The sequence below is a fragment of the Gigantopelta aegis genome, chromosome 7, assembly GCF_016097555.1.
Source record: "Gigantopelta aegis isolate Gae_Host chromosome 7, Gae_host_genome, whole genome shotgun sequence".
Lineage (NCBI taxonomy): Eukaryota > Metazoa > Mollusca > Gastropoda > Neomphalida > Peltospiridae > Gigantopelta > Gigantopelta aegis.
In genome coordinates, this window is record NC_054705.1 from 40309187 (window position 1) to 40335828 (window position 26642).

Genomic DNA, 26642 nt, shown 5'->3' on the forward strand with positions numbered 1-26642 from the left:
GTTATAGGATAAATAGAATTCGCTACTCGTGTTTTTTAATATGGAAAATATCAACCTCGTCTAGTTAATCGGTATTTGTCTCGTGACCAATCCTCTATATATATATATTTATACCAGTCTAGAACCAGTTGGTCTGGGATCAATCCCCATCAGTGGACCCATTGCTCTGGTACATCAAAGGCCGTGGTATGTGCTATCCTGTCTATGGGATGGTGCATATAAAAAATCCCTTGCTGCTAATCAGAAAAGAGTAGTAGCCCATGAAGTGGCGACAGCGGGTTTCCTCTCAATATCTCTGTGGTCCTTAACCATAAATAAAATGTGTTAAGTGCGTCGTTAAATAAAATATTTCCTTCCTTCCTTCCTTCCAGTCTAGAACCAAGAGAAGGACATTACAGTTTTAATCTCGCCTCACTGTATCGTAACGTCATTTATGTGGTAAAATAATAAAAATATACTTGTAACTGTACATGCATCAGTTGACTTAACAATATGTTACTTACATAAATTATGATATCACAAGACATGAAGGGGTATTCTTTTTATCATAATTTATCAGCACAAGATGATAAAAGTATACTTTTATCAATGAGTACTAATAAATTACGATATTACAAGACACGAGAGGCTATTCTGTTTTTCATCTGTTATCATTCTTTTTATTTGTAACAATTGTAAATAATGTCAGTAATGTGGGTTGAATGTCACTATATTTGGCAGCGGTAGACTCGTTAATTAACAGAACGATAGTGGCGTGACGTCACTAATGATAGGTTTAGCCCTGAAAACTACACCGTAACGTAACAAAGTAAAGTCCGTCTATATAGAGGATACTTTCCGAGTGTCTTGTGATTAAAACTTGACCAATCAAGATTATAAGAAGCGATATCTCCTTGGAGGATATTGCAGGAGCTATTTCAGATAATAGTGCCAACAATATCTCCTACAAAAGCCTTTAATGGATGATGATAAAAGTAATGTTGTAACAGTAAAACAACCAGTCTGTGTCGACAGATCAGAAAACACAGTACGGATATCGCTTGAGTTGTTCGTCTTTCGCAGTGTTTTGTAAATATTTTTATCGATTTCAGGGCCGAATTTACAAAGCTTGTTTTTCTTAAACGCAGGTGTTAAAGCATTGTAAATATACATGTATATAGTATCAAAATGTGTAAGACATCAATAGGCTTTGTAAATTCGGCACTCAGTTTCAGCATACTCAATTCTTTTCTTCTTCTTTTTTTTTGTCCTTTAGCAAACGTAAAATTGAGGATTTTCTCTCGGCATTAAGTGGATTCAAAGCGGCTCTGAGCATCGTTAAGAAATTCAAGAAGTGTGCATCGGATTTTAAGTAAGATTTCTTTTTCCTTTATTTTTACATTGTTTTTTTCTTACTAACTTTTTGCATTAACCAATATGTTGGAGTAAAAAAATATTCCTGGAGCACGAGTTTGCTCAGTTGGAAGAGTGGTGCTCGAGTAGCAGGATCAAATCTCTTCGGTGGACACATGATTGTTTTTTGTGTTGTTTTTTCATCCCACCTAGTGCACCACAGCTGATATATCAAAGACCATGGTATGTGCTGTCCTGTCGATGTGAAAGTGGATATAAAACATTCTTTGCTACTAATGGAAAAATGTAGCTGGTTTCAGAACTTTCCTCTGAGCATTCGTGAGAAAAAAAGTGCTGGATTTAGCTCAGTAGGTTGAGTGCTCGCTTGAGGTGCTTGTGTCGCAGGATCGAACCACCTCAGTGGATCCAATTAACTGATTCAGTTTTTTCTCATTCCAACCAGTCCACCACGACTGGTATATCAAAGGTCATGGTATGTGCTATCCCACCTGTGGGATGGGGCCTATAAAACATCCCTTGCTACTAATGGAAAAATATAGCAGGTTTCCTCTCTAAGACTATATGTAAAAAATTACCAAATGTTTGACATCCAGTAGCCGATGATTAATAAATCAACGTGCTCTAGTGGTGTCGTCAAATAAAACAAACTCCAACTGTATGTCATAATTATTATATGTTTGACACCCAGTAGCCGATTCATGTTTGAAAAGAGAAAACACTTATTTTACCTGAACGATTTAGGGGGCGGGACGTAGCCCAGTGGTAAAGTGCTCGCTTGATACGCGGTCGGTCTAAGATCAATTCCAGACCCATAGGGCCCATAGGGCCCATAGGGATATTTCTCGTTCCAGCCAGTGCACCACGACTGGTATGTCAAAGACCGTGGTATATACTGTCCTGTCTGTGGGATGGTGCATATAAAAGATCCCTTGCTGCTAATCGAAACGAGTAGCCCATGAAGTGGCGATAGCGAGTTTCCTCTCTCAATATATGTGTGGTCCTTAACTAACTTATAACACCATATAACCGTAAGTAAAATGTGAGTGCGTCATTAAATAAAATATACCGGCCTCGGTGGCGTAGTGGTTAGGCCATTGGTCTACAGGCTGGTAGGTTCTGGGTTCGGATCCCAGTCGAGGCATGGGATTTTTAATCCAGATACCGACTCCAAACCCTGAGTGAGTGCTCCGCAAGGCTCAATGGGTAGGTGTAAACCACTTGCACCGACCAGTGATCCATAACTGGTTCAACAAAGGCCATGGTTTGTGCTATCCTGCCTGTGGGAAGCGCAAATAAAAGATCCCTTGCTGCTATTCGGAAAGAGTAGCCCATGTAGTGGCGACAGCGGGTTTCCTCACAAAATCTGTGTGGTCCTTAACCATATGTCTGACGCCATATAACCGTAAATAAAAGGTGTTGAGCGTCGTTAAATAAAACATTTCTTTCTTTCTGTTAATTTTCCAACTGACAAAAGTGTGCAATGAATCTGTACAACCGCAAACTTTAAAGGGACTGTCCTGAATGTCCTGCACTGTAAGATGTTTCCGACTAATAAATCTTTTAACGTCTAAAAACACGCATTAAATATATGTTCTAATTTAGAATATCAGTGTCTGTATATTCAAGGTCGTCTTAATATATGTAAGAAGCCCAAACTGGATTTTGTGTTCCCAAAAAATATTTTAGAAAATAAAATGAAATTTAACCTAGTACAAACACTAGAACGATCAGAAACACGTTTAATATACAGCCACTAATAATTTATACAGAAAAATATATTTGATATGTAATTACAGTCGTTAAAACCTTTACCCCCCTAGCCTATGCCCCTGGTGTGCCAGTGTGTGTGTGTGTGTGTGTGTGTGAGAGAGAGAGAGAGAGAGAGAGAGAGAGAGAGAGAGAGAGAGAGAGAGAGAGAGAGAGAGAGAGAGAGAGAGAGAGAGAGAGAGAGAGAGAGAGTCTCTCAACAAAGGCCATGGTTTTTACTATCCTGCCTGTGGGAAGCGCAAATAAAAGATCCCTTGCTGTCTGTCGTAAGAAGAGTAGCCTATGTGGCAACAGCGGGTTTCCTCTTAAAAACAGTGTCAGAATGACCATATGTTTGACGTCCAATAGCCGATGATAAGATAAAAAATCAGTGTGCTCTAGTGGCGTCGTTAAATAAAACAAACTTTACTTTTTTAAATAAAATATTTCCTTCCTTCTGAACAAGTTGAGTACCGCATCGTATCAAATTTCAAGTTGAGTACTGCATCGTATCAAATTTCATTTTCTACATTTCTAGGTCGCGGTTGCTGAAAAAGTCAGTGATGTTTGAATCGAGTGAGGGAAATTTCCCCGACATTACAGAGGATCTGGAATTTTTTAATGTAAGTTTGGTGTGACTAAATGTAAGATTAGGATAAGTGCGTTTTAATCATTTTACATAACATTTTTAAAATAATCCGTGGGAGATTATGAAAAGAATAACAGAAAAGAACTTTATTACAACTCAGGCCATTCCAGAAAGGCATATTAGGAACATATAATAACAATATTTTACAGTGACAAGACGGGCTTTACAGGAGCTAATAAGATATTGTAGAATAATATAATAATAATATGCTTTACTGAGTAACATAAGAAAGAAATGTGATTATTTTTTTCAATCAATTGTTTTTTTAATTTAGTATTACATTTTTTTAATGTCATGTAGGCATTTTTAGCCATTTTTGACAGTCTGTTTTCCAACAGCCAATAATAACAGCAATCAATCACTCCCCTCAGTTTGTTTTTACAATAAGGTCTGCTATTTCAGAACGAGACAGAGCGGAATGGTGAACACTCACCTGAGATGTGATCTGCCCTTCTAAAACAAAAAGCCCGTAATTAACAGTTTTGAGAAAAGAATTCTATTCCTTTTCCATTCTATAACAAATGTTGGAATAACCAAGTAGCTATTGTTTAAAAATGTGCTGAGGTGTATGTCAACTAAAATAGTATTTTTCCTTTCACTTCTACAGGCAGCATTTGATCATGACAAGGCGAGGAAGGATGGAACCATTATACCTACTGTTGGTAAGAAAGTGTGTCTCTCTCTCTCTCTCTCTCTCTCTCTCTCTCTCTCTCTCTCTCTCTCTCTCTCTCTCTCTCTCTCTCTCTCTCTCTCTCTCCCTTTCTCTGACTCTTGTCGTTTTTGCTCTCTCTCATTATCTCTTTACCTCTATCACTGTGTCTCTATCTCTCCTTTCGTCTACTTGCTTTGTCTGTGTGTCCTCTCTCTCTCTCTCTCTCTCTCTCTCTCTCTCTCTCTCTCTCTCTCTCTCTCTCTCTCTCTCTCTCTCTCTCTCTCTCTCTCTCTGTGTGTGTCTGTGTGTGTGTGTGTGTGTGTCTGTCTCTTTCTCTTCCCCATCCTCCCAAGTTTTGAATAACCAATGTTCGGACAGCAAAGTATCACTATAATTGATAATGTGGTGAATTGTTCTTTGTTTGCTAAAGGTGTGAATCTCGACTACGACCGTGCGAAGTCAGACATGAAGTCGGCACTGCGACGTCTTGACCACTACCTCGATGAGCAGAGAGACAATCTCAGTTGTCGGGTTCGTGAAAAACATTTTCTTAGTATTGTCTAACTGTTATGTCTTCTTTTCAATAAATTTATTACCTCCACATCATTTGGCATTGCCAACATTTGGGTGTTTCAGGTTATTCAAAGTGATGTGAATAGCCTGAATAGGGTAATAAAATGAATACTCTTCTTTTTTAATGACTAAAATCACACTTTAAAAATGCAAATAAATTCATGAGTTTTATGAAATAGAAAATTACTGGTATTTCATATTTTTATTTAGGCTACCATAAAAAAAAATCTGCATATAAAATCCCGAAGTTTTAAAATAATAAATAATATATTACTCAACAGTATCACGATTGTTACTAATTTTGACATTATCTTGACAGCAAATAGTATACTGGGGAAATGGCAAGCACCGGTTTCAAATGGAGGTTCCCGAGACTGCGTGGAAGAGAGTCCCAACTCACTTTGAGCTGCACTCATCGAAGAAAGGCTGGAAGAGATATCGGACGACGGAAATAGAGGAAATGTTAGCCGTTCTTACGGAAGCTGAGGAGAGAAAAGATTCCGCTCTAAAAGATACAATGAGACAAATATTCCACAATTTTGATGAAAGGTTCGTTTGTTAACCTGATTACTGCACTAAAAGATATGATGAGACAAATATTCCACAGTTTTGATGAAAGGTTCGTTTGTTAACCTGATTACTGCACTAAAAGATATGATGAGACAAATATTCAACTGTTTTGATGAAAGGTTCGTTTGTTAACCTGATTACTGCACTAAAAGATATGATGAGACAAATATTCCACAGTTTTGATGAAAGGTTCGTTTGTTAACCTGATTACTGCACTAAAAGATATGATGAGACAAATATTCCACAGTTTTGATGAAAGGTTCGTTTGTTAACCTTCTGATTACTGCAAGCGAGATATCTCGCCTGACATCACACCAGTCGACATACTGTACATTCTATACAGACAGTGTATTCCTCAAGTCATATTTCACACTGTTTTGCACACGATACTCACCAGAATTGATTTATTATCAGGAAACGGAAGACAACTCTTGTTTCCTGTGTCTTTAGATTTAGTTTTTTCATTGGAAAATACCTTGGAATTTTGAGTTGAAAAAGTACTTTTTACAATTATTTTCTCTTGACAACAATGGCGGCACGTCGCGATAATTTTCAGGGATTGATAGCTGATTGTGACTGCTAATTTGGTAATAAATTTGATAATTTTACCAACAACAAAAATCACCAAATATTGGGATAGGAATCTTAGTTCTAGTTTTTTAAAATTCTAGTTAGAAAACCACTGTTATTGGGAATAATGGACATAAATACTGGACAGCTGGCCACAAATTCCTGTAAGTAAACTCAACTTTTCCGATTTTTTGCCTCATTTTAATCAACATTAACTGATCTACAATATAAAAATTAGAAAAATCCACAAAAATAATACTTACCGCTTCAAATATGAACTTGATTTTATGTATTTATAAAACATTTAAGTGAATATATGTGAGTAAAAATTGGAAACTTGTACCCACTCAACATGGTTTTTATCAAAAATTAATCCAGTAGTCTAAAGGTTAATTATAGAACTGTGGGAACGTTTGGTGTATCTGTCCCGAGTGTATTAACGATGTAAATCCGAGCATTTGGTGGGGTTTACATGCATTTATGAAGGAAGTTTTTACTGTAGTGAATAACCTATTAAATGTAATTTTTAAGCCAGCCAATCATTGGCTGTAGAAATAATCTTCAAATGGCAGTTCTCATAAAAAAAAAAAATACCCAGATATTTTAGCCCGTATGAGTGCTAAAGGGACTGTCCTAAGTTAGTAGACATTGTAAATGTTTATCGGCAAGTAAAATATTTTTACATGATTAAAATTACAATTTAGTTATATTTTCTAACTTAAAATGTGAAGAGTTAGTTGGTTTATTAAACATGTATAGACATTTTAAAAAAGTAATTTTCTATAATTTGTGACTGTTGTACATGGATAAATTAACAAAAATATTTTTTTAAATAATTCTCATACAGTGATACTGAATGAGATTTTTTCAAAATTCCACTGGCTGTGGAATATTGGGACCATTCCATTGTTCCAGGGGTAAAATGCCATTAGTTGGAGGTCAGGTTAAGTTGAAAAATAAAATTTAGATTATTTTTTTTCAGTTTCAATTTCAAATTATTTTCGTGCTTATATCCAATTAAGGTTCAAGCACATTGTCCTGGGCACACAACTCAGTTATCTGGGCTGTCTGTCCAGGACAGTGGTTAGTTGGTTAGTTGGTTAGTGGTTAGTGAAAAAGAAGAGGGTGTAGTGGCCTTAAACCTATTAATTAGCCCTTAACAACTCACTCTGGGTTGAAGCCGGTACCGGGCTGCGAACCCTGTACTTACCAGGCTGTAGTCTGATGGATTAACCACGACGCCACCGAGGCCGGTCTTTTAGTTTCAATGCAAACACAAAACCAAGATTTTGCCATTTTTATTTTAAAAACAAAAAACAAACCAATTTTTTTTTTTTCATTTTTAGAAGAAACAAAAACGAAAATGTATAAGATTGACCTTATTTGTTACAGACACATGAAGTGGGCCAGTATTGTGTCATGTCTGTCAGTTCTCGATGTTCTCATCTCACTCGCTCAGTTCAGTCGCTGTGGTGATGGAGTCGTCTGTCGGCCGCAGGTTTTAAACACCAGCGAAGGCACTGAGGTAAAAATACTAGAGTCACTTTTTACATTTTCCTGTTGTTGTTGTATTTATATATTCTGCATACTCTGTCCCAGTCTTCACTAAAAATGTTTGGGTCTTTTTTCAATGAATTTAGTTTGTCTTGACGTAAAAACAAAAAAGATAGATAGAGAAAGGAAAAGTATTTTTGAAATGACAAAAATGTTTTTATGTTCTATTTGTAAAAAAACATTGGTCAAGATATATACTAAGACAGAAATATTTAGCCGCTTGATAAATAATCTTAAAGAAAAGAAAACTTGTGACTTTCAAAGTGAAGGGGCGGGATGTAGCTCAGTGGTACAGCGCTCACCTGATGCGCCATCGATCTAGGATCGATCCCAGTCGGTGGATCCATTGGGCTATTTCTCGTTCCAGCCAGCGCTTCACAACTGGTGTAACAAAGGCCGTTGTATGTACTATTCTGTCTGTGGGATGGTGCATATAAAAGATCCCTTGCTGTTATTCGAAAAGAGTAACTCATAAAGTGGCGACAGCAGGTTTCCTCTCTCAATTAATTGAGGCATCATTTGACAGTAAAAGTAACAGGAGATTTTCAATATAAAATATAATATGTAACTGTCATATCATTGGGCGTAGCTTGGGGATCCATGCTCAATGCAGTAGTATGAAATTGCTAAATATTTTTCTGTTAGTATAAATAAAACAGCAACTCTCCCATGACATAGAATGTCATCTGCTCATGAAGTTTGAAATTGTATTTTCTGGATTTTTTTTTGATCCTACATACATATATAGAGATTATTGTATGAGCTTATGTGTCGTACTGATGAAGTTTGAAATTGTATTTTCTGGATTTTTTTTTGCCCCTACAGAGCGAGTTTCGTAAAATCAGTACGACACACACTTGAGTGTAATAATTTCTTTATTATCCATATTATTATTGTTATTTTTTATGGATAACAAGACCCAAATCAAAATGTTCAACCAGAACTAGAAGGAAACGATGTCATATTTCACATGCAAGCCCATTGGGCTATTTCTCGTTCCAGCCAGTGTACCACAACTGGTGTAACAAAGGCCATGGTATGTACTATCCTGTCTGTGAGATGGTGCATATAAAAGATCCCTTGCTGCTAATCGAAAAGAGTAGCCCATATAATCTTAAATAAAATGTGTTGAGCGCATCGTAAAATAAAAATTTCTTTCTTTTTTATTCCACATGCAAAGTCTGAGCTGGGACTGGAGAAAACAACGTCATGTTATGACGTCGCTTCCCAAAATTCATCCTCACCCGTGTGCTTCACATGATTATTATTAAACTTGGTTATGTTGAAACATGTGGATAATAAAAAACATTCTCCACAAATAAAGACAGATTAACAAAAGAAACTAATATGGAAAATGTAACCTGTTAATTTTTAATAACTCCGGATGTTTCTGTTCTAATTTCTATTTTAGCCTTTCATTGAGATTCGAGAAGGCCGACATCCATGTATTTCCAAGACGTTTGTCGGTGGAGATTTCATTCCCAACGATACAGTAGTAGGAACTGAAGATGTAAGTTTAACACATCAAACAAAAATACAATTAAAAAATCCACTAATATTGGTCAAATCTTCATTATGTGCTGGGGAAAGCAGGATAAATGAATGAAAGTGGAGAGTAGGCTTAACATTATGAAATGTTACATGGGGGGGGGGGGGGGGGGGGGGGGTAGTAGTGCAGGGTGTCTGCCAGAGGGTATGAAGGGTAAAATTACATACCCTAAAATCTAGGAAATTAATAGATTATAGATACATTTTTATAATGTTTAGAAAGATTATAGTTAGCTAACTACTGTTTAAAGGGACATTCCTGAGTTTGCTCCAGTTTTTAAGATGTTATCGACGATTGTAATTACATATCAAATATATTTTTCTGCATTAAATATTAGTGGCTGTATATTAAACTTGTTCCGGATCGTTCTACTGTTTGTACTAGGTTAAATTTCATTGTACAGACATACTGATATTCTATTAAACACCAGAAAACATTGAATATATGTAATATGCAAGTTTAATCGTAGAAATATTTTAATAGTCGAAAACATCTTACAATGCAGCAAATTTAGGAATGTCCCTTATGTCCATGAAATGCAGGGTCCAATTTGAAAAGATTTCAAACCCATAACCACCTAGTAGGGGCACTTGATTGGTCTGTTTTCTTTTCATAACGTACCATCAAATAATTTTCTGGCAGAAGCCTGGGGGAGGGGGGTTTAAAATACATGTCAGATTTTGCATTAAGTAATTGTTAAATGGTCTCGTATCAATTGTGTATCCTGTCAACTATTCTCTATTACTGTCGTATATACTCAGTCTAATTAAAATTAGCTCCACTGGTTAATTACTATTACCTGTGGATCTAACAGCAGCCCGTTGGAGCTCATGTTCAGTTGACCTTTCATTCGACCAATCAAAACCTTACTTGCAAAATCATGCCAGTGATTTGAAAAGAATTTGAAATCATTCGGGATTATGCCGAGGATATACGAAATGATTCAGGTGAATTACGAAGTATGCCGGAAACTAATTTTAATATAAAATTTTATATAAAATTTGTTTCAAGACAAAAAAAAACAACGTAATGGTATAGCCATAAAATCTGTTTATACTAGTATACAATCCAGAGTTTATTACTGAACTTTTCCCCCTGTTTTTTCAATGTTGAAATAGACCAACAAGTTCGCCTATTGCATAAATAGTCTCGCCCGATATTTTTAGAATTTGTATGCTCCCGAATAACGCTATAGAAGGCGAAGTGTCATTAGTCGATATTTAAATTGTTATTTATAAATTATAGATGAAATGTCACCTGGACATGGGAGTCCACACAATGTTGTTAGATCTACTGGTAGACCAGTAGAGGTAATTTCAATCAGATTGGTATATACTGTTTATCATTTTAATTGTTTTTCAGGATGAAGATGGCGATGATGGTGGTTATTCGTGTAGTAAACTCGTGTTGGTGACTGGACCCAACATGGGCGGCAAGTCGACATTGATGAGGCAAGTGGGACTCATCACCATCATGGCTCAGATTGTGAGTACCAAAATATGTGGTAGATGCTGTCCTGTCCTGTCTGGGAAAATGTACATGAAAGATCGCTTGCTGCTAATAGAAAAATGTACTGGGTTTCCTCGAGAGGATTCTAGTGTGTAGGTTACCATATGTTTGACATCCATTGCATCTTGTACTGAATGTTTTTCTTTTGTTTAATGACACCACTAGAGCATGTTGATTATTTATTAATCATCATCTATTGGATTTCAAACATTTGATAATTCTGACACATACTCATCAGTTAAAATTTGTTTTGTTTAATAACACCACTAGAGCATGTTAATTTATAGATCAGTGGCTATTGGATGTTAAACATTTGGTAATTCTGACACATACCCTTCAGTTTTATTAAATGACACCACTAGAGCACGTCGATTTATTAATCATCGGCTATTGGATGTCAAACATCCTTAGCAGTTGCTTTTGCTTACCTTGTACTGAAACTGAATAATTTAAAAATAAAATTAAAGACTACTAAAATAATATTACTATTTTCTTTTGTTGTTCAGTATCCATGGTGATTCTAGGTTATAAAACTTGCAGCCATTTTTTCCTTTTTCCCTAATCACCTTTCTTCACAGGGGTGGGCGGGACGTAGCCCAGCGGTAAAGCACTCTCTTGATGTGCTGTCAGTTTAGGATTGATCCCCATCTGTGGCCCCATTGGACTATTTCTTGTTCCAGCCAGTGCTCCACAACTGGTATATCAAAAGCCGTGGTATATACTATCCTGTCTGTGGGGTGGTGCAGATAAAATATCCCTTGCTGCTAATCGAAAAGAGTAGCCTATGAAGTGGCGACAGCGGGTTTCCTTTCTCAGTATCTGTGTGGTTCTTAACCATATAACTGTAAATAAAATGTGTTGAGTGTGTCATTAAATAAAACATTTCATTCCTTCTTTACAGGGTTGCTACGTTCCGGCTTCAAAATGTCGACTGACGCCGATCGACCGAGTGTTCACACGACTGGGAGCCAGTGACAGGATCATGGCTGGTTAGTATACTAGTGTTTGATGTCCATCTCCACATCCCAATCCTTGTCTCCCAGTGACAGGATCATGGCTGGTTAGTATACTAGTGTTGGGAGTTTCAACTTCTTTTGATGTCCATCTCCACATCCCAGTCCTTGCCTCCCAGTGACAGGATCATGGCTGGTTAGTATTCTAGTTTTAACTTCTTTTGATGTCCATCTCCATATCCCAGACCTTGTCTCTGTGACAGAATCATGGCTGGTTAGTATACTAGTGTTGGGAGTTTCAACTTCTTTTGATGTCCATCTCCACATCCCAGTCCTTGTCTCTGACACAGGATCGTGGCTGGTTAGTATACTAGTGTTAGGAGTTTCAACTTCTTTTGATGTCCATCTCCACATCCCAGTCCTTGTCTCTGACACAGGATCGTGGCTGGTTAGTATACTAGTGTTGGGAGTTTTAACTTCTTTTGATGTCCATCTCCACATCCCAGTCCTTGTCTCTGTGACAGGATCATGGCTGGTTAGTATACTAGTGTTGGGAGTTTTAACTTCTTTTGATGTCCATCTCCACATCCCAGTCCTTGTCTCTGTGACAGGATCATGGCTGGTTAGTATACTAGTGTTGGGAGTTTCAACTTCTTTTGTTGTCCATCTCCACATCCCAGTCCTTGTCTCTGTGACAGGATCATGGCTGGTTAGTATACTAGTATTGGGAGTTTCAACTTCTTTTGATGTCCATCTCCACATCCCAGTCCTTGTCTCTGTGACAGGATCATGGCTGGTTAGTATACTAGTATTGGGAGTTTCAACTTCTTTTGATGTCCATCTCCACATCCCAGTCCTTGCCTCCCACAGTGACAGGATCGTGTCTGGTTAGTATACTAGTGTTGGGAGTTTCAACTTCTTTTGATGTCCATCTCCACATCCCACTCCTTGTCTCCCACAGTGACAGGGACTTGTCTCTTGTGGCCAACCACATATCCGTCTGTGTTGGCAAATCGGGTTATCCCTTTGGTAATGTCGGCTGAGGCATGTTCAGTAGGATGAGTGGTCGCAGTCGCTCACTAGACTGGTTTTTATGCCAACTGATACATGAATGTGATGTGATAGAAGATTATGGTACCAGTCAAATTGTTCTAAAGATCCCAGCCTCCTGAACACTGTTCCAGCCTGTTCACCACGACTGGTACATCAAAGGCTGTGGTATGTGCTGTCCTGTCTTTTGGATGAAAGATCACTTGCTGTCAATCAAAAAGAGTAGCTCATGAAGTGGTGACAGCGGGTTACCTTCCTCAATATCTGTGTGGTCCATAGCCATATGTCCGACGCCATATAACTGTAAATAAAATTTGTTGAGTGTGTCGTTAAATAAAAATCATTTCCTGAACACTGTTGTAAAAGGGAAGTAACTCAGTTTGTATTGTACTAGGTTCAATTTTTTTTATCGCACATCTTTGACAGGTCATATTATGGTATGGCGTTGTCCATCCGTCCATCTGTAAACTTTTCATTTCTAGAGCATATCTTTTTTATCAATTCATTCTTTCTTTATTTGTCTTTGCAAAATCAAAATTTATAAATTAGTGATTCAGACTACAAACAAATATGTTTTACGTTCTTTTAGAATATTTGTTGTCTTTTTTTTTTTTCTGTTTTTTTACAAGCAGAAAGGAAAGATATTGGTTTTTAATTTTATTACATGTGTTTACTTAATTTTATAAAATGGACTATTTTTGTGTTAATTACTTAAAATGACATTATGTATGGTCCTTAATTATATGTCCAATGCCATATAACCGTAAATAAAATGTGTTGAGTAAAACGTTTCCTGTTTTAGGTGAGAGTACGTTCTTTGTTGAACTGAGTGAAACATCGTCCATCTTACAGCACGCCACACAGCACTCTCTTGTGCTGGTTGATGAACTGGGTAAGCACCTTAGGAGGAATTTCAGGAATTTCAATTTGTGTGCAATTGACCTTTAGACTAATATAACAATTTTTTAACTGTTAATATCCCCATTTATCCTATAGCCCCACCCAGTGTTTTTGTTGAGAGTTCTATTGTCAAAAACAAAACTGTAAATTATATCACAGTGGTGTCCTGTATTTTCTCCCAGATTTAAAAAAGCACTAGTTTATCTCATTTTGAGATATTCATATTGATGTATTTACCTTGTTTGACACCCAATAGCCAATTTTTATTTTTGTGCTGGGGTGTCGTTAAACATTCATCCATTCATTCATCCATTTCGAGATATTTTCATGTGTTGATCATGCCTGCATAATGGAGAATGAAAATACACTCTCTTCATTCTCGCTAACCACTAACCACTAACCATTAACAACTAACACACTGTCCAAGACAGACAGCCCAGATAGCTGAGGTGTGTGCCCAGGACAGCGTGCTTGAACCTTAATTGGATATAAGCATGAAAATAAGATGAATGGATGAAATGAATGACAATAGTGGGGTAGCGTCAGGCTACCCTGGAAAGTACATTATTCAAAACAAAAAAAAAATGGCTTGGAACAGGGGTGTTGGAACACACATATGCACATACACAGGACAGTGTGCTTGAACCTTAATTGGATATAAGCATGAAAATAAGTTGAAATGAAATGAATATAGAGTTCTGTTTTGAAAAATTCCTCCCAACTTTAAAGAGCACTACATACTTTGATTTTTGTGATGTGTTTCTGTTTTAATTAGGACGAGGGACGGCGACGTTTGATGGAACAGCCATCGCGTGTTCTGTGGTTCAGGAGTTGTCCGAGAGAGTCCGGTGTCGAACTCTGTTTTCTACTCACTATCACTCGCTTGTGGAGGAATTCAGTCACGACAAAAACGTCAGGCTTGGTCACATGGTAATTAGCAAGTTCTTATATTTAATATTTAATGATATGAGAGAGAGAGAGAGAGAGAGAGAGAGAGAGAGAGAGAGAGAGAGAGAGAGAGAGAGAGAGAGAGAGAGAGAGAGAGAGAGAGAGAGAGAGAGAGAGAGAGAGAGAGGAGAGGGAGGGGGGGGAGGGAGGGGGGACACACACACAGAGAGAGAAACTGAGAGAGGGGGTAGGGAGGGAGAGAGAAAGAAAGAGACCGACAGAGTGAGAGAGAGACAGAGAGAGAGAGAACATTCAGTCTAGTATTTGATGGAAAAAAACTAAAATCGTATTTCAGTGCTTTTGCCATTATTATCAAACATTCCTCTCCTCTGTTCCAGGCATGTATGGTGGAGAACGAGAACACAGACGACCCGTCCCAGGAAACCATCATCTTTCTGTACAAGTTTGTCAAGGGTGCCTGTCCCAAGAGCTATGGCTTCAATGCAGCCCGTCTCGCCAGCATCCCAGAAGAGGTTAGTGCTTTTCTCTCTCTCCTTTTCGAGGCCGGGACAAAGGCCATTGTCTTCAAGTTCTCTTTCTTCTTCCACTCTCACCTCTCTCTCTCTCTCTCTCTCTCTATCTCTTTCTGTCTTCTTCCACTCTCACCTCTCATTCTCTCTCTTTCTGTCTTCTTCCACTCTCACCTCTCTTTCTCTTTTTCTGTCTTCTTCCACTCTCACCTTTCTCTCTCTCTTCTTCCACTCTCACCTCTCTTTCTCTCTCTCTCTCTCTCTTTCTGTCTTCTTCCACTCTCACCTTTCTCTCTCTCTTCTTCCACTCTCACCTCTCTTTCTCTCTCTCTTTCTGTCTTCTTCCACTCTCACCTCTCTTCTTCCACTCTCACCTCTCTTTCTGTCTCTCTCTCTTTGTCTTCTTCCACTCTCACCTCTCTTTCTGTCTTCTTCCACTCTCACCTCTCTTTCTCTCTCTTTCTGTCTTCTTCCACTCACCTCTTTCTCTCTCTCTTTCTGTCTTCTTCCACTCTCACCTCTCTTTCTCTCCTCTTTCTGTCTTCTTCCACTCTCACCTCTTTCTCTCTTTCTTCTTCCACTCTCACCTCTCTTTCTCTCTCTTTCTGTCTTCTTCCACTCTCACCTCTCTCTCTCTCTCTCTCTCGCTTTCTGTCTTCCACTCTCACCTCTCTCTCTTTCTGTCTTCCACTCTCACCTCTTTCTCTCTCTCTCTCTCTCTTTGGGGTGGAATGTAGCCCAGTGGTAAAGCATTCACTTGATGCACGGTTGGTTTAGGATCGATCCCCATCGGTGGCCCTATTGGGCTATTTCTTGTTCTAGCCAGTGCATAACGATTGGTGTATCAACGGCTGTGGTATGTGCTATCCTGTCTGTGGGATGGTGCATATAAAAGATCCCTTGCTACTCATGGAAAAATGTAGCAGGTTTCCTCTCTAAAGACTGTTTGTTAGAATTACCAAATGTTTAACATCTAATAACCAATTATTAATAAATAAATGCTCTATCTAGTGGTGTCGTTAAACAAAACAAACTTCTTTTTCTTCTCTCTTCTTTTCATAAAATTTTAAAGAATTGTTTCTACTGAAACCACCAGAGTTAAAAGTACCGGTATATAAAAATAATTGATGTTTTGTAAGTAAAAAACCAATATCTATAGGAGAAGAAAAAATATTGTCCCAAAATTAGATAAATATGTAATGCTGTGTTCATTTGGTGATCGTGAATTCACAAGTTCCAAATTGTAAACACGACTTCACCAAGTGGAGAGTGTTCAGGCGATTTTGAGACAATCTACACTGTCACTCCAATCTCACACACCCAACTCATAATTGCACGAATGATTTGTGTTTATTCCTGCATTTTTTTCACGAGTTGTGAAGACTGAGACAGAAAATCCTACCCCAGTTCACAAGTTGTGTTCACGAGTTATTTCACGAGTTATTTCACCAAAACGAACGCTCTTCACAACTTGTTAATTGGAAAATGAGATATTCATGACTTCTCATGAAGGAAGGAAATGTTTTATTTAACGACGCACTCAACACATTTTATTTACTGTTATATGGCATCGAACATATGGTTACGGACCACACAGATATTGAGAGAGGAAACCCGCTGTCGCCACTTCATGGACTACTCTCTTTTTTTTATTAGCAGCAAGGGATCTTTTATATGTACCATCCCACAGACAGGATAGTGCATACCACATCCTTTGTTACACCCAATAGGGCCACTGATGGGAATTGATCCTAAACTAACAGCGCATCAAGCGAGTGCTTTACCACTGGGCTATGTCCCGCCTTCTCATGAGTCAGTATCACAGTAAGAAGTATTATATGTGACTGGCTTTAGTGAGGAACAAATTGTTAAACCAAAAACAAATAGATTCATGCTGATTTTATTTTTGCTTTTTGAAATTTATTATTTCAGTTTATTATTTCTGTTTTGTTCCACAGATCATTAAAACAGCTGTCCAGAAAGCCATGCAGTTTGAGTCTGCATTTGAAGATCTTCGGTCGCTCAAGTAAGTTTTGTCATTCATGTATAAGTCCGGTGAAATCACATTTTTTTTTTTTCCCTTGTGGTCCAATTGTCATGTCAGTTGTGTGGACTAGTGCAGTTAACCTTTAGACTACTGGATTAATTTTTGACAAAAACCATGTTGAGTGTGTACAAGTTTATAATTTTTACTCACATATATTCATTTAAATGTTTTATAAATACATAAAATAAAGTTATATTTGAATCAATTTTTTATTATTTTTATTTTTATATTTTAGATCGGTTGATGTTGATTAAAATTAGGCAAAAAGTGGTGTTTATGGGAATTTGTGGCCAGCTGTCCAGTATTTATATCCATTATTCCCAATAACAGTGGTTTTCTGACCAGATTTTTTTTTTTTTTAAATGAACTACGATTCATATCCCAATATTTGGTGATTTTCGTTGTTGGTAAAACAATCAAATTTATTATCAAATTAGCTGTCACAATCAGCTATCGATCCCTGAATATGACCGCGATGTGCTGCCATTGTTGTCTGGAGAAAATATTTCCCGAAAACCACTTTTTCAACTCAAAATTACAAGCCATTTTCGATGGAAAATTAAAAACCTAAAGAAACAGGAAGCCGAGTTGTCTTCTGTTTCCTGTTATACAAGTCTTTCCGGTGAGTGTCGTGTGCAAAACAGTGTACAGTATGTCGACTGGCATGACGTCGGGCGATATCTCGCCTGCAGTGGTCAGAATGTTAACAAATTTGAAAATATAATGGATGTGAACATGTAACACAAATTTATGGTACTACATTTTCGATCCACAAATTTAAGTACCCAACGAAATGTTTTTTTTCTCTCGTAAAATCACACAAATTTATGCTAATTTTTTTCACAATAAACCACACAAATTTATGCTAATGAAACCTCAGAATAAGGATTTCACCAAAATTCTTGGCCCAGTTGTTCTATTAAATTTAACCCTGTTGCATAAATACGCCCCTCCACCTCAGAATAAGCAATATACACCAAAGCAATTCTTGGCCCAGTTGTTCAAAGCCTAGTTAAATTTAATCCTGGGTTAGTCTAATATTTTTCTTTTATTTGTTCTAGATCAAGTTTCACCAGTACATTTTCAATTATTATTTATGTTCATTCAGTTCTGGGTTTTTGAAAATATCTTTTAACCACCGGTTAAGATTAACTAACTTTTGAACAACTGACATTAACAGGGATGTGAGAGGAGCTGGAACAAAAAAGCTTACTGTGACCGGGGTCCAGGGGCCGCTCAAGGGCCCCTGAAGGAAAATTGTTGTCTGCAACCCCTGGAACTGCCAAAAATTGCAGTCAATGCTAACAAATCTAAATTGGTTATAACTTATAATATAAGGCACACATCATAAAATGAAACCGTGAAAACATGCAAATGAACCTTGTGTGATCAACAGTATTGAACATCATGTTTTGGAGTGGGTTTTTTGAGAAAATTAAAAAGTGCATTTACGCGTTTCCGCATAGCTATCACATCCCTGCATTAACCAAGGCAGTCAGCAAAGCAGAGTTCTCATTCTAATAAATATTATAACATCTACTGTCATAGAAGAAGAAGAAGTTTGTTTTGTTTAATGACATCACTAGAGCACATTGATTAATTAATCATCAGCTATTGGATGTCAAACATTTGGTAATTTTGACTTACATTCATCAGAGGAAACCCGCTACATTTTTCCTAATGCAGCAAGGGATCTTTTATATGCACTTTCTCACAGACAGGAAAGCACACACACCACGGCATTTGACCAGTTGTGGTGCACTGGTTGGAACGTGAAAAAAAACCAATCAGTTTAATGGATCCACTAAGATGGTTCGATCCTGTTATGCAAGCACCTCGAGCGAGCAGTCAACCAACAACTTAATCCTGCCCCCTACTGTCACAGATGAAAGTGGGTTATGAAAAAAATATCAGGAAATTTTAAATTTTAATACTGCTGGTGGGTACTGAGACTAGCCCTATGGTTAGGATTGCACAACGGTCTAAAATGGTGGAGAATATGAAAATGTTTGGACAAATAATGGAAAATACGGAAACCGTACAGACAATGAAATGTCAGGAATTCTATGTAAATCCAGAATTTTTTTTATATCTGTACTGTATACTTTTTATTAAGTGTATGTTATTTATTTATTTTTCAGAAAACTCTGGACCAGTTGCAGCGTGGACTCTGTTAAAAGCTTGCAGCAGATTGGTCGAGAAACTTCCTGAGCTGTGTTTGTTTATAGTCATAGGACAAAAACATCCAATGAAGGGCATTTTTACAAGTGACTGGACACTGTATCCAAAGACTTATTCAATGATGAGTTCTTTTACATAACTAGATATCACGGTGAAAACAAGACTTATCCAGTGAAAAGTATTGTTACAGAATATCTTCGAGTGTTAACAAAACCTGCCAGAAGTTCAGTCGGCAAACGTTTCGACTTGGCCATTTGGTTTACCGTGAAGCACATAAACCCGTCTATAGTCTGTCCCACTATGGAATGTACTCCCAAGTTGTTTTTTTCCTGAGCCGTATATTTTCTAAAATGCACACAAAAATAGTATTTTTTTGGTTATTTTCACAACACTTTTACTTTTCTTCTTATGGTCAAGCCAAACTGAATTTATTTACCAAACATATTTTTGTAAAAGTATGGGAAGGACTATAACAGATGTTTTTCTGCTTGATCTAGATGAACTCGGCCCAGAGGTAACTTCAGCCAGCTGTTTCTGACTACTGTTTGCTGTACTACACATTAAACTGAATAACCACTTTAGGTAAACCAGTCAAAATAGTTTGCAGTTTACAGAATATCTTTGACCGTGTAAACTAAACCTCCCCCAAGTTCATCCAGCAAACGTTTTGCTAATGTTCACAAGCTATTTGATTGGTTCCCGACTTGGCCATTTTGGTTTACTGTGAAGCACATAAACCAATCTAGCAGATGTTTTTTCTGCTTGGTCTAGATGAACTCTGCCCAGAGGTAACTTCAGCCAGCTGTTTGCTAGACTGGTTTCTATACTACACATTAAACTGAATGACCACTTTAGGAAAACCAGTCAAAATAGTTTGCAAAGTATTTAGGGAAAAATGGCTGAACACAGGGCTGGCTGAATGAAGGGAGGTAACTGTTAATGAGGTTTATGGCTTTAGATGGAGACATGTTTTAGGGTTTTTTTTTACTCCCCCCCCCCCCCCCCCCCCCGATTAGGATTGTGTGTTCACTCCTGAAGCAGGTTTAGTTTGATTGCGCAAGATATTTTGTACTTAAGAATGGCTGACCTACATCATTTGATAAATATATTGGATAGTGAGAATGGAATAAAATTTGAGTTTTAGTACATAATGTTTTTATTGTTATTATTTATAGGTTTATTTACATATGGTTAAGGACCTTATAAGAAGGAAGGAAATGTTTTATTTAACGACACTCAACATATTTCATTTACAGTTATATGGTGTCAGACATTATGGTTAAGGACCATACAGAAAGAAAGAAAGGTTTTATTTAACGACACTCAACATATTTCATTTACAGTTATATGGTGTCAGACATTATGGTTAAGGACCATACAGAAAGAAAGAAAGAAATGTTTTATTTAACGACGCACTCAACACATTTTATTTACGGTTATATGGCATCAGACATGGTTAGGGACCACACAGATTTTGAGAGGAAACCCGCTGTCGCCACTACATGGGCTACTCTTTTCGATTAGCAGCAAGGGATCTTTTATTTGGTACGTTAAGGCACTCCAGGACCTTCAGGAATCTTGACGTAACTTAAGCATCACTTACTTTTTGTAGAATTAAAGGGGGGGGGGGGGGGGGGGGGGCATGAAGTTTGGTAAAAAAAAAGAGAAAAAAAAAGATATCTTGTACTTGTGACTTGTTTTGCAAAAGAAATTGCAACACATTATAATAAATAAAATACTATGCTCATTCCAGTAAAGAAAACCATTCATATAATATAAATTACAACTTTATTAATAGTATTACAATGTGTTTTTGACTGCACATCACAACAAACTTGTATACATGTTTTTATTTATTAATTGTGTAAATTTTTCATTCAATCCATTCACAGTAATTTCCTACTTTTTCCCACATATATTGAGTATATAAAATATATATATATATATATATATATATAATATATATATATATATATATATATATATATATACTAATTTGACTCCTCAATAGTCAAACTGTATACATAAAATACATGTCTCAATAATACACATGAATATATATGGAATATTTAAAAGAGAAAATAAACCAAAAAAAGGTCTTGCTGAATGATGCACTCAACGTTTATTACGGATCTCAGGGTTAGCTCTGGCACTCAGTAAATTTGCCAATAGCAAATTTTGAAAGCAGTTGGCGAATTTTATTTTAGTTTGGCGAAATAATTACATGTAATAATTGACTCTTTTTTTTTTTTTTTTTTAAATAACTGACAATTTCTGCAATTTTTGAAGTTTAATAAACAATTTGGCGAATTGTTTTGCTCACCCAAAGCTAGCCTTGACGGTTATATGGCACTGTACCTATGGTTAAAGACCACACAAATAATTAATAAACAAGAAACTTGCTGCTACAACTCCATAAAGTACTCTTTTTTTTTTTTCAATTGGCAGCAAGGGATCTTTTATATGTATAGCAAGGATAGCACATACCATGGCCTTTGTTATACCAGTTGTGGAGCACTGGCTGGAATGCGAAATAGCCCAATTGGTCCACCGATGGGGATCTATCCCTGATTAATCACACAGCTGGTGAGCGCTTTTTCATTGGGCTACGTCCTGCACCAGAATATTTGAATTATGCTAACATCTTGTGATTTTAATATTGATTTAATTGTCAACTCTTGAGGCCATTCCATTATCTTCATAATTGGGAAGGATCAGCCCCCCCCCCCCCCCCCCACACACATATATACTACCACATTGATAGTGAGCATGCTACCACTGTTCTATTCATTTTAACTTTATTTTCTTGTGTACGTTTACAGTTCAAGCAAACAGGCCAATTATCTGTCCAGGCTATGATGTGACTATAACGCACATCATAGTGATGTCATAGCCTACGATGGTTTTACGATATCGTAGCTGTAAGATCTGGGACAAGACCTTTTTAATAGTTAATGGAGGTATTGGTGTAGTAACCGTAAACTCCCCTTTAAATTATACTCTGGGTTTAAGCCAGTAACAGGATATGTACCCAGTACCTACCAGCCTCTAGTCCAATAATTTGACCACTACACCACCAAGGCCAGTCATAGAGTAACTTATTATCCACATGGTTCAACATAAACATACGAAAAACACATCCAATAACAAGTGTAAAGACATAATTTTGAGAAGTGACATCATAACATGATGTTGCTTCTCCAGTCCTAACTCGGACTGCCTGTGAAAAATGACGTCAATTCGTTATCTCCTAGTTGTGGTTCAAACATTTTGAGACGGTCTTTGTTATTCATAAAATAATATGGATAATAAAGAAATTATTAAACTCACGTTCAGGCAATACTGTATGAAGCAGTATTAACAGACACACAGATGCACCAAGCTTTACAGGATTACCAGTGTTTCTGCCAGAAAGAAATATTTGGGTATGGCACTATGAAATTGAATATTTACATGAATAGGGGGTATGGAAGGCCTCCCCTAGAAAGAAAATGGGTTAGGATTAGGGTTAAGAAAATCATACAATAATGATAAGAGTGATTAATTTTGTCAAAAGGTCACCTTAAAAAAAAAACGTGCCGTTCAATTTTACTTGATTTTCTCATTTGTTTTCAATTAAGATTGAAAGAGTAGCCTTGGACCTCTGAACTGACCTCTCATCACTTCGGGCAAAAGACCCACAGTCGCACCAAATACATAGTATATTAATCTTAAATTAGTTGTGCATCATTTTCCATTGCACAAATAGCATCTTAAATAGGGTCTCCAAGAGTACATGAGCATTGGCAGAGTCTAGCAAGACTAGAGTCCATTCACAGGACTCGAGGACCCATGCAAGGAAGAGCACTCTCATTTAATTATAGTTTATTTAATGTAATTTTGCCACATGTCTGCCTCCGGTTACATAATAAGGCTACGAGACGAGGAGGGGAAAACAAAGTCGAATGTGTGGAATGCAATACTACAGCTTATTATCCATATGGTTCAACATAACCGAGTTAATAATAATCATACGACGCACACGTGTAATAACAAGTGTTATGACATAATTTTGGGAAGCGACATCATAACATGACGTTGCTTCTACAGTCCTAGCTCAGACTGTGCATTTGAAATTACGTCATTTCGTCATCTCTTTATAGTTATGGCTGAAACATTTTGAGTTGGGTCTTGTTATTCACAACAAAACAAAACAAAATAATAATAATATGGGTAATAAAGAAACTGATTTTACGAAACTCGTGTCACGATTCATGTATTACCCTCACTCTCGCTATGGCAATACCAAAATCCTGACACTCGATTCGTAAAATCAGTACGACACACAAGCTCATATAATAATCTCTATATAATTTGACATCCATGTTCAGGGCTAGAATTAAGATGCATAGTGCTATTGTACTTTATCTCTTAGTCTCATTATCATATACCGTAATGTAAGTGTCGGGTACTCTGGTCCGGGTCGAGTTTGACCCGCGAGTACTTAAGTGTCGGGTACTCGGGTCCAGGTCGAGTTTGACCCGCGAGTACTATAGTCCAATATTTTGAACTCGTGGACTCCCTGATGTTAAATATATTATTACACCACATACATGTATAACTTACTAAATATGAACACCTTGATTACACCACATAAACACAGATAACAAAAAATGTGTAGTTTTAGTTGTATAAACATTTTCATAAAACCATATTTAAAAAACACTCACTTGTAGACATATATGCATACACAAAATAAATATTATATATTAACTTTTTTCAACTAGTACACTAATTGTAAAACTAGTACACTAATAGGAACCTTTTCAATTGTAACACATATAGATATTAACTTGTTTTCACCTAGTACACAAATTGTAAAACTAAGTAAAAATCGTTGAATAGAGACCTGCCTTGAATAGAAAGCCTGCTTCGATTAGAGGCCAGGTCTTAGAGCATCACCAAATAAAAAGAAAGGCCAGGTCTTTAGAGCGTCATAAAAATAGAGGCCTGCCTTGAATAGAAGTCTGCCTAGTTCTGCTGTTCTAGCTTTGTCAGGTGAAATTACTGTGTTATACTCGTAACTTCCATTGCATGACGTCACATTTTTAATCACATGGCAAGAACAGCAGGACAGGAAAATTATTTTGAATTTTTTTTTTAATAGAAGCCAGCCTGGAATAGAGGCCAGGGGCCTAATTCACTAAACTCTCGCAACTTTGCGATCTTGCAGTGCAATACTAAAAGACTTCCAAAGAGGATGCTTTGTTGTCTAGCAGAGCCTAAGAAACCTTTGTGAAATAGGCCCCTGGTCTCGATGCGACACTTAAAAAATATCATCTTAGGCTTTTATTAAAGGATTTACGGTAGTACACTAATAGGAACATTTTCAATTGTATCACACACATAGATATTAACTTGTTTTCACCTAATACACTAATTGTATATGAAACTACTTTTTGATGAATATTATAGGAACATTTTCAACTATATCACGCATAGGTTGTTTTCTCATTGACAAAAGTGTGCAATAATTCTGTATAACTGCACACTTTTTAAACCCCACATCTCACCGAGCCAAACTTCTTTATTGCATCATGCAACGTCACTTAGGAGCAGGGACTAAGTCATTAAGTTACCACATAAACCTCTGACTGATATATATGGCTATTACACTTTCTATGTTTTGATGAACAGCAAATAACCCTCGTACTGTCGGTCTTACGACTAATAGCTATCAATTAAAACATGGAAAGTGTGCAAAAACCATGCACTCTGTCACACTCCGCATTATCGGTTAACAATCATAAAATCATAAACTTGTATATTTATGTGGAAGCTTAAAATATACAGCATTCACAAAATACTTGTTGTTCATTAAAGTATTTTGTTTAAGAAATTCTAAAAATTACAATCCTTCATGAACTTAGTATTTTATATGATTATACTGCATTGCATGTTTTCGTTAGTTTTTGACAATAACGGATTGCTTAACCACCTTTTGAAATATTACACTGATGGAAAGAAATGTGGAATCACAGAAATACTGCAACCAAAACTCTTCTTCAACGCGTCGGGACAGTTCACCCATCACATGGCCAAATCAGCCAATTGCTGAATTCAATCTGACCTACATCACCAAGTGCTCCCTTATTTGTTTGTCAGTATAAATACAAATAATATAATTCATTTCATTACATAACAAAAACATGAGTGTGAGTGGGGGGGTTGACCACCCAAAACCCACCCCCTGCACACGTGCCTACACTGGTGGGTGAAAATGAATTCACTTAGAACCCAGACTACATATTGCACCCACAGAGCAACAGAAATTTAAGAATGGCATATCACGTAAAGCAAACAAAGTTGAAAATGAATTCACTTAGAACCTAGACTAAATATTGCACCCACAGAGCAACAGAAATCCATCTCGTTCCGAGTACAGTTTCTGGCTCTAGTCAGAAATCGTGCTCGTAACGAGTGTGCTTGAACATTAAATTGATATAAGCACGTTAATTCCCGACATCTGACCTGACAGTCATTTGTGGGCGGGCATACATACATACAACAGATATGTAACACTGGCATATCACGTAAAGCAAACAAAGTTGAAAATAATGAGACAATGTATGTGTTAGATATCTGCAGTTACTACTTGCTATGTATCTCAGTAGTTTTGTCATTGCTTTACATCTGTCACCTGGAAACATTCACTGGCTGCCGATACTCAAAAAAGAAGAAGACTACTACCCATAGGGGAATATGTACTAGTTTGAGGACAGGTGATGTTGAAAAGAAGACAAAAGTCTGATATGACCCATCACATGTTTGATAAATGTTTGAGAAAGTCGCTAGTCCTCACAGAGGCTTTGTATTATGGTAATACAGTTGATAATTTCTACTAGCCCAGACCGAAAATACACTAGCTGGAACCCGACAGCTAGTGGATTTGTTGGACACTGTTTAAAACACTGTTATTATTATTTGTAAAGTTACATAGACAAAACTACGTATATGTTGTTTTCTGATTTCTGTATTCCACAAGTGTATTTCCTGCAGAAAACCCTGATGCCACAGGCTTCCCTATCACAGTATCCAAAACAATGTTTCTACAAAGTAACGTGAACATAAATCTGATTCATACGTTCAGACACTCGTTCGCAAATGGCATAAAATACGAAAAAGAAATTGTGTCCTAGCTCAAAATTGAATCGGTCAACCTAGGCTGATACAAAACCCCTCGCTCCCCACCCATCCCCATATTTACGATCAACACGACAGTGATACAAATAAGCAGAATGTTTTCACTAGTCCACCGGACAAATACATCATCTAGAAATCTACTTGTCCGACAATATTTTCACTTGTTCAAATAAATAGTTGTGTTTT

At 37.1% G+C, this 26642-nt stretch overlaps 1 protein-coding gene across 1 annotated transcript in view; it reads left to right on the forward strand.

Annotated features, from left to right (window-relative positions):
* The window catches only part of LOC121377225 (DNA mismatch repair protein Msh6-like), a 52174-nt gene extending 31754 nt beyond the window's left edge, over window positions 1-20420 (forward strand). Inside the window, exons 22-35 of the mRNA XM_041505134.1 lie at window positions 1256-1351; window positions 3638-3722; window positions 4356-4410; window positions 4831-4931; window positions 5293-5522; window positions 7506-7638; window positions 9079-9177; window positions 10579-10701; window positions 11627-11714; window positions 13531-13620; window positions 14404-14558; window positions 14915-15049; window positions 17005-17072; window positions 19235-20420. Of these exons, the coding sequence (XP_041361068.1) occupies window positions 1256-1351; window positions 3638-3722; window positions 4356-4410; window positions 4831-4931; window positions 5293-5522; window positions 7506-7638; window positions 9079-9177; window positions 10579-10701; window positions 11627-11714; window positions 13531-13620; window positions 14404-14558; window positions 14915-15049; window positions 17005-17072; window positions 19235-19304 (1528 nt within the window). The 3' untranslated portion in view covers window positions 19305-20420. The remainder of the gene's footprint in view (window positions 1-1255; window positions 1352-3637; window positions 3723-4355; window positions 4411-4830; window positions 4932-5292; window positions 5523-7505; window positions 7639-9078; window positions 9178-10578; window positions 10702-11626; window positions 11715-13530; window positions 13621-14403; window positions 14559-14914; window positions 15050-17004; window positions 17073-19234) is intronic.
* Window positions 20421-26642: the final 6222 nt, after the last annotated feature.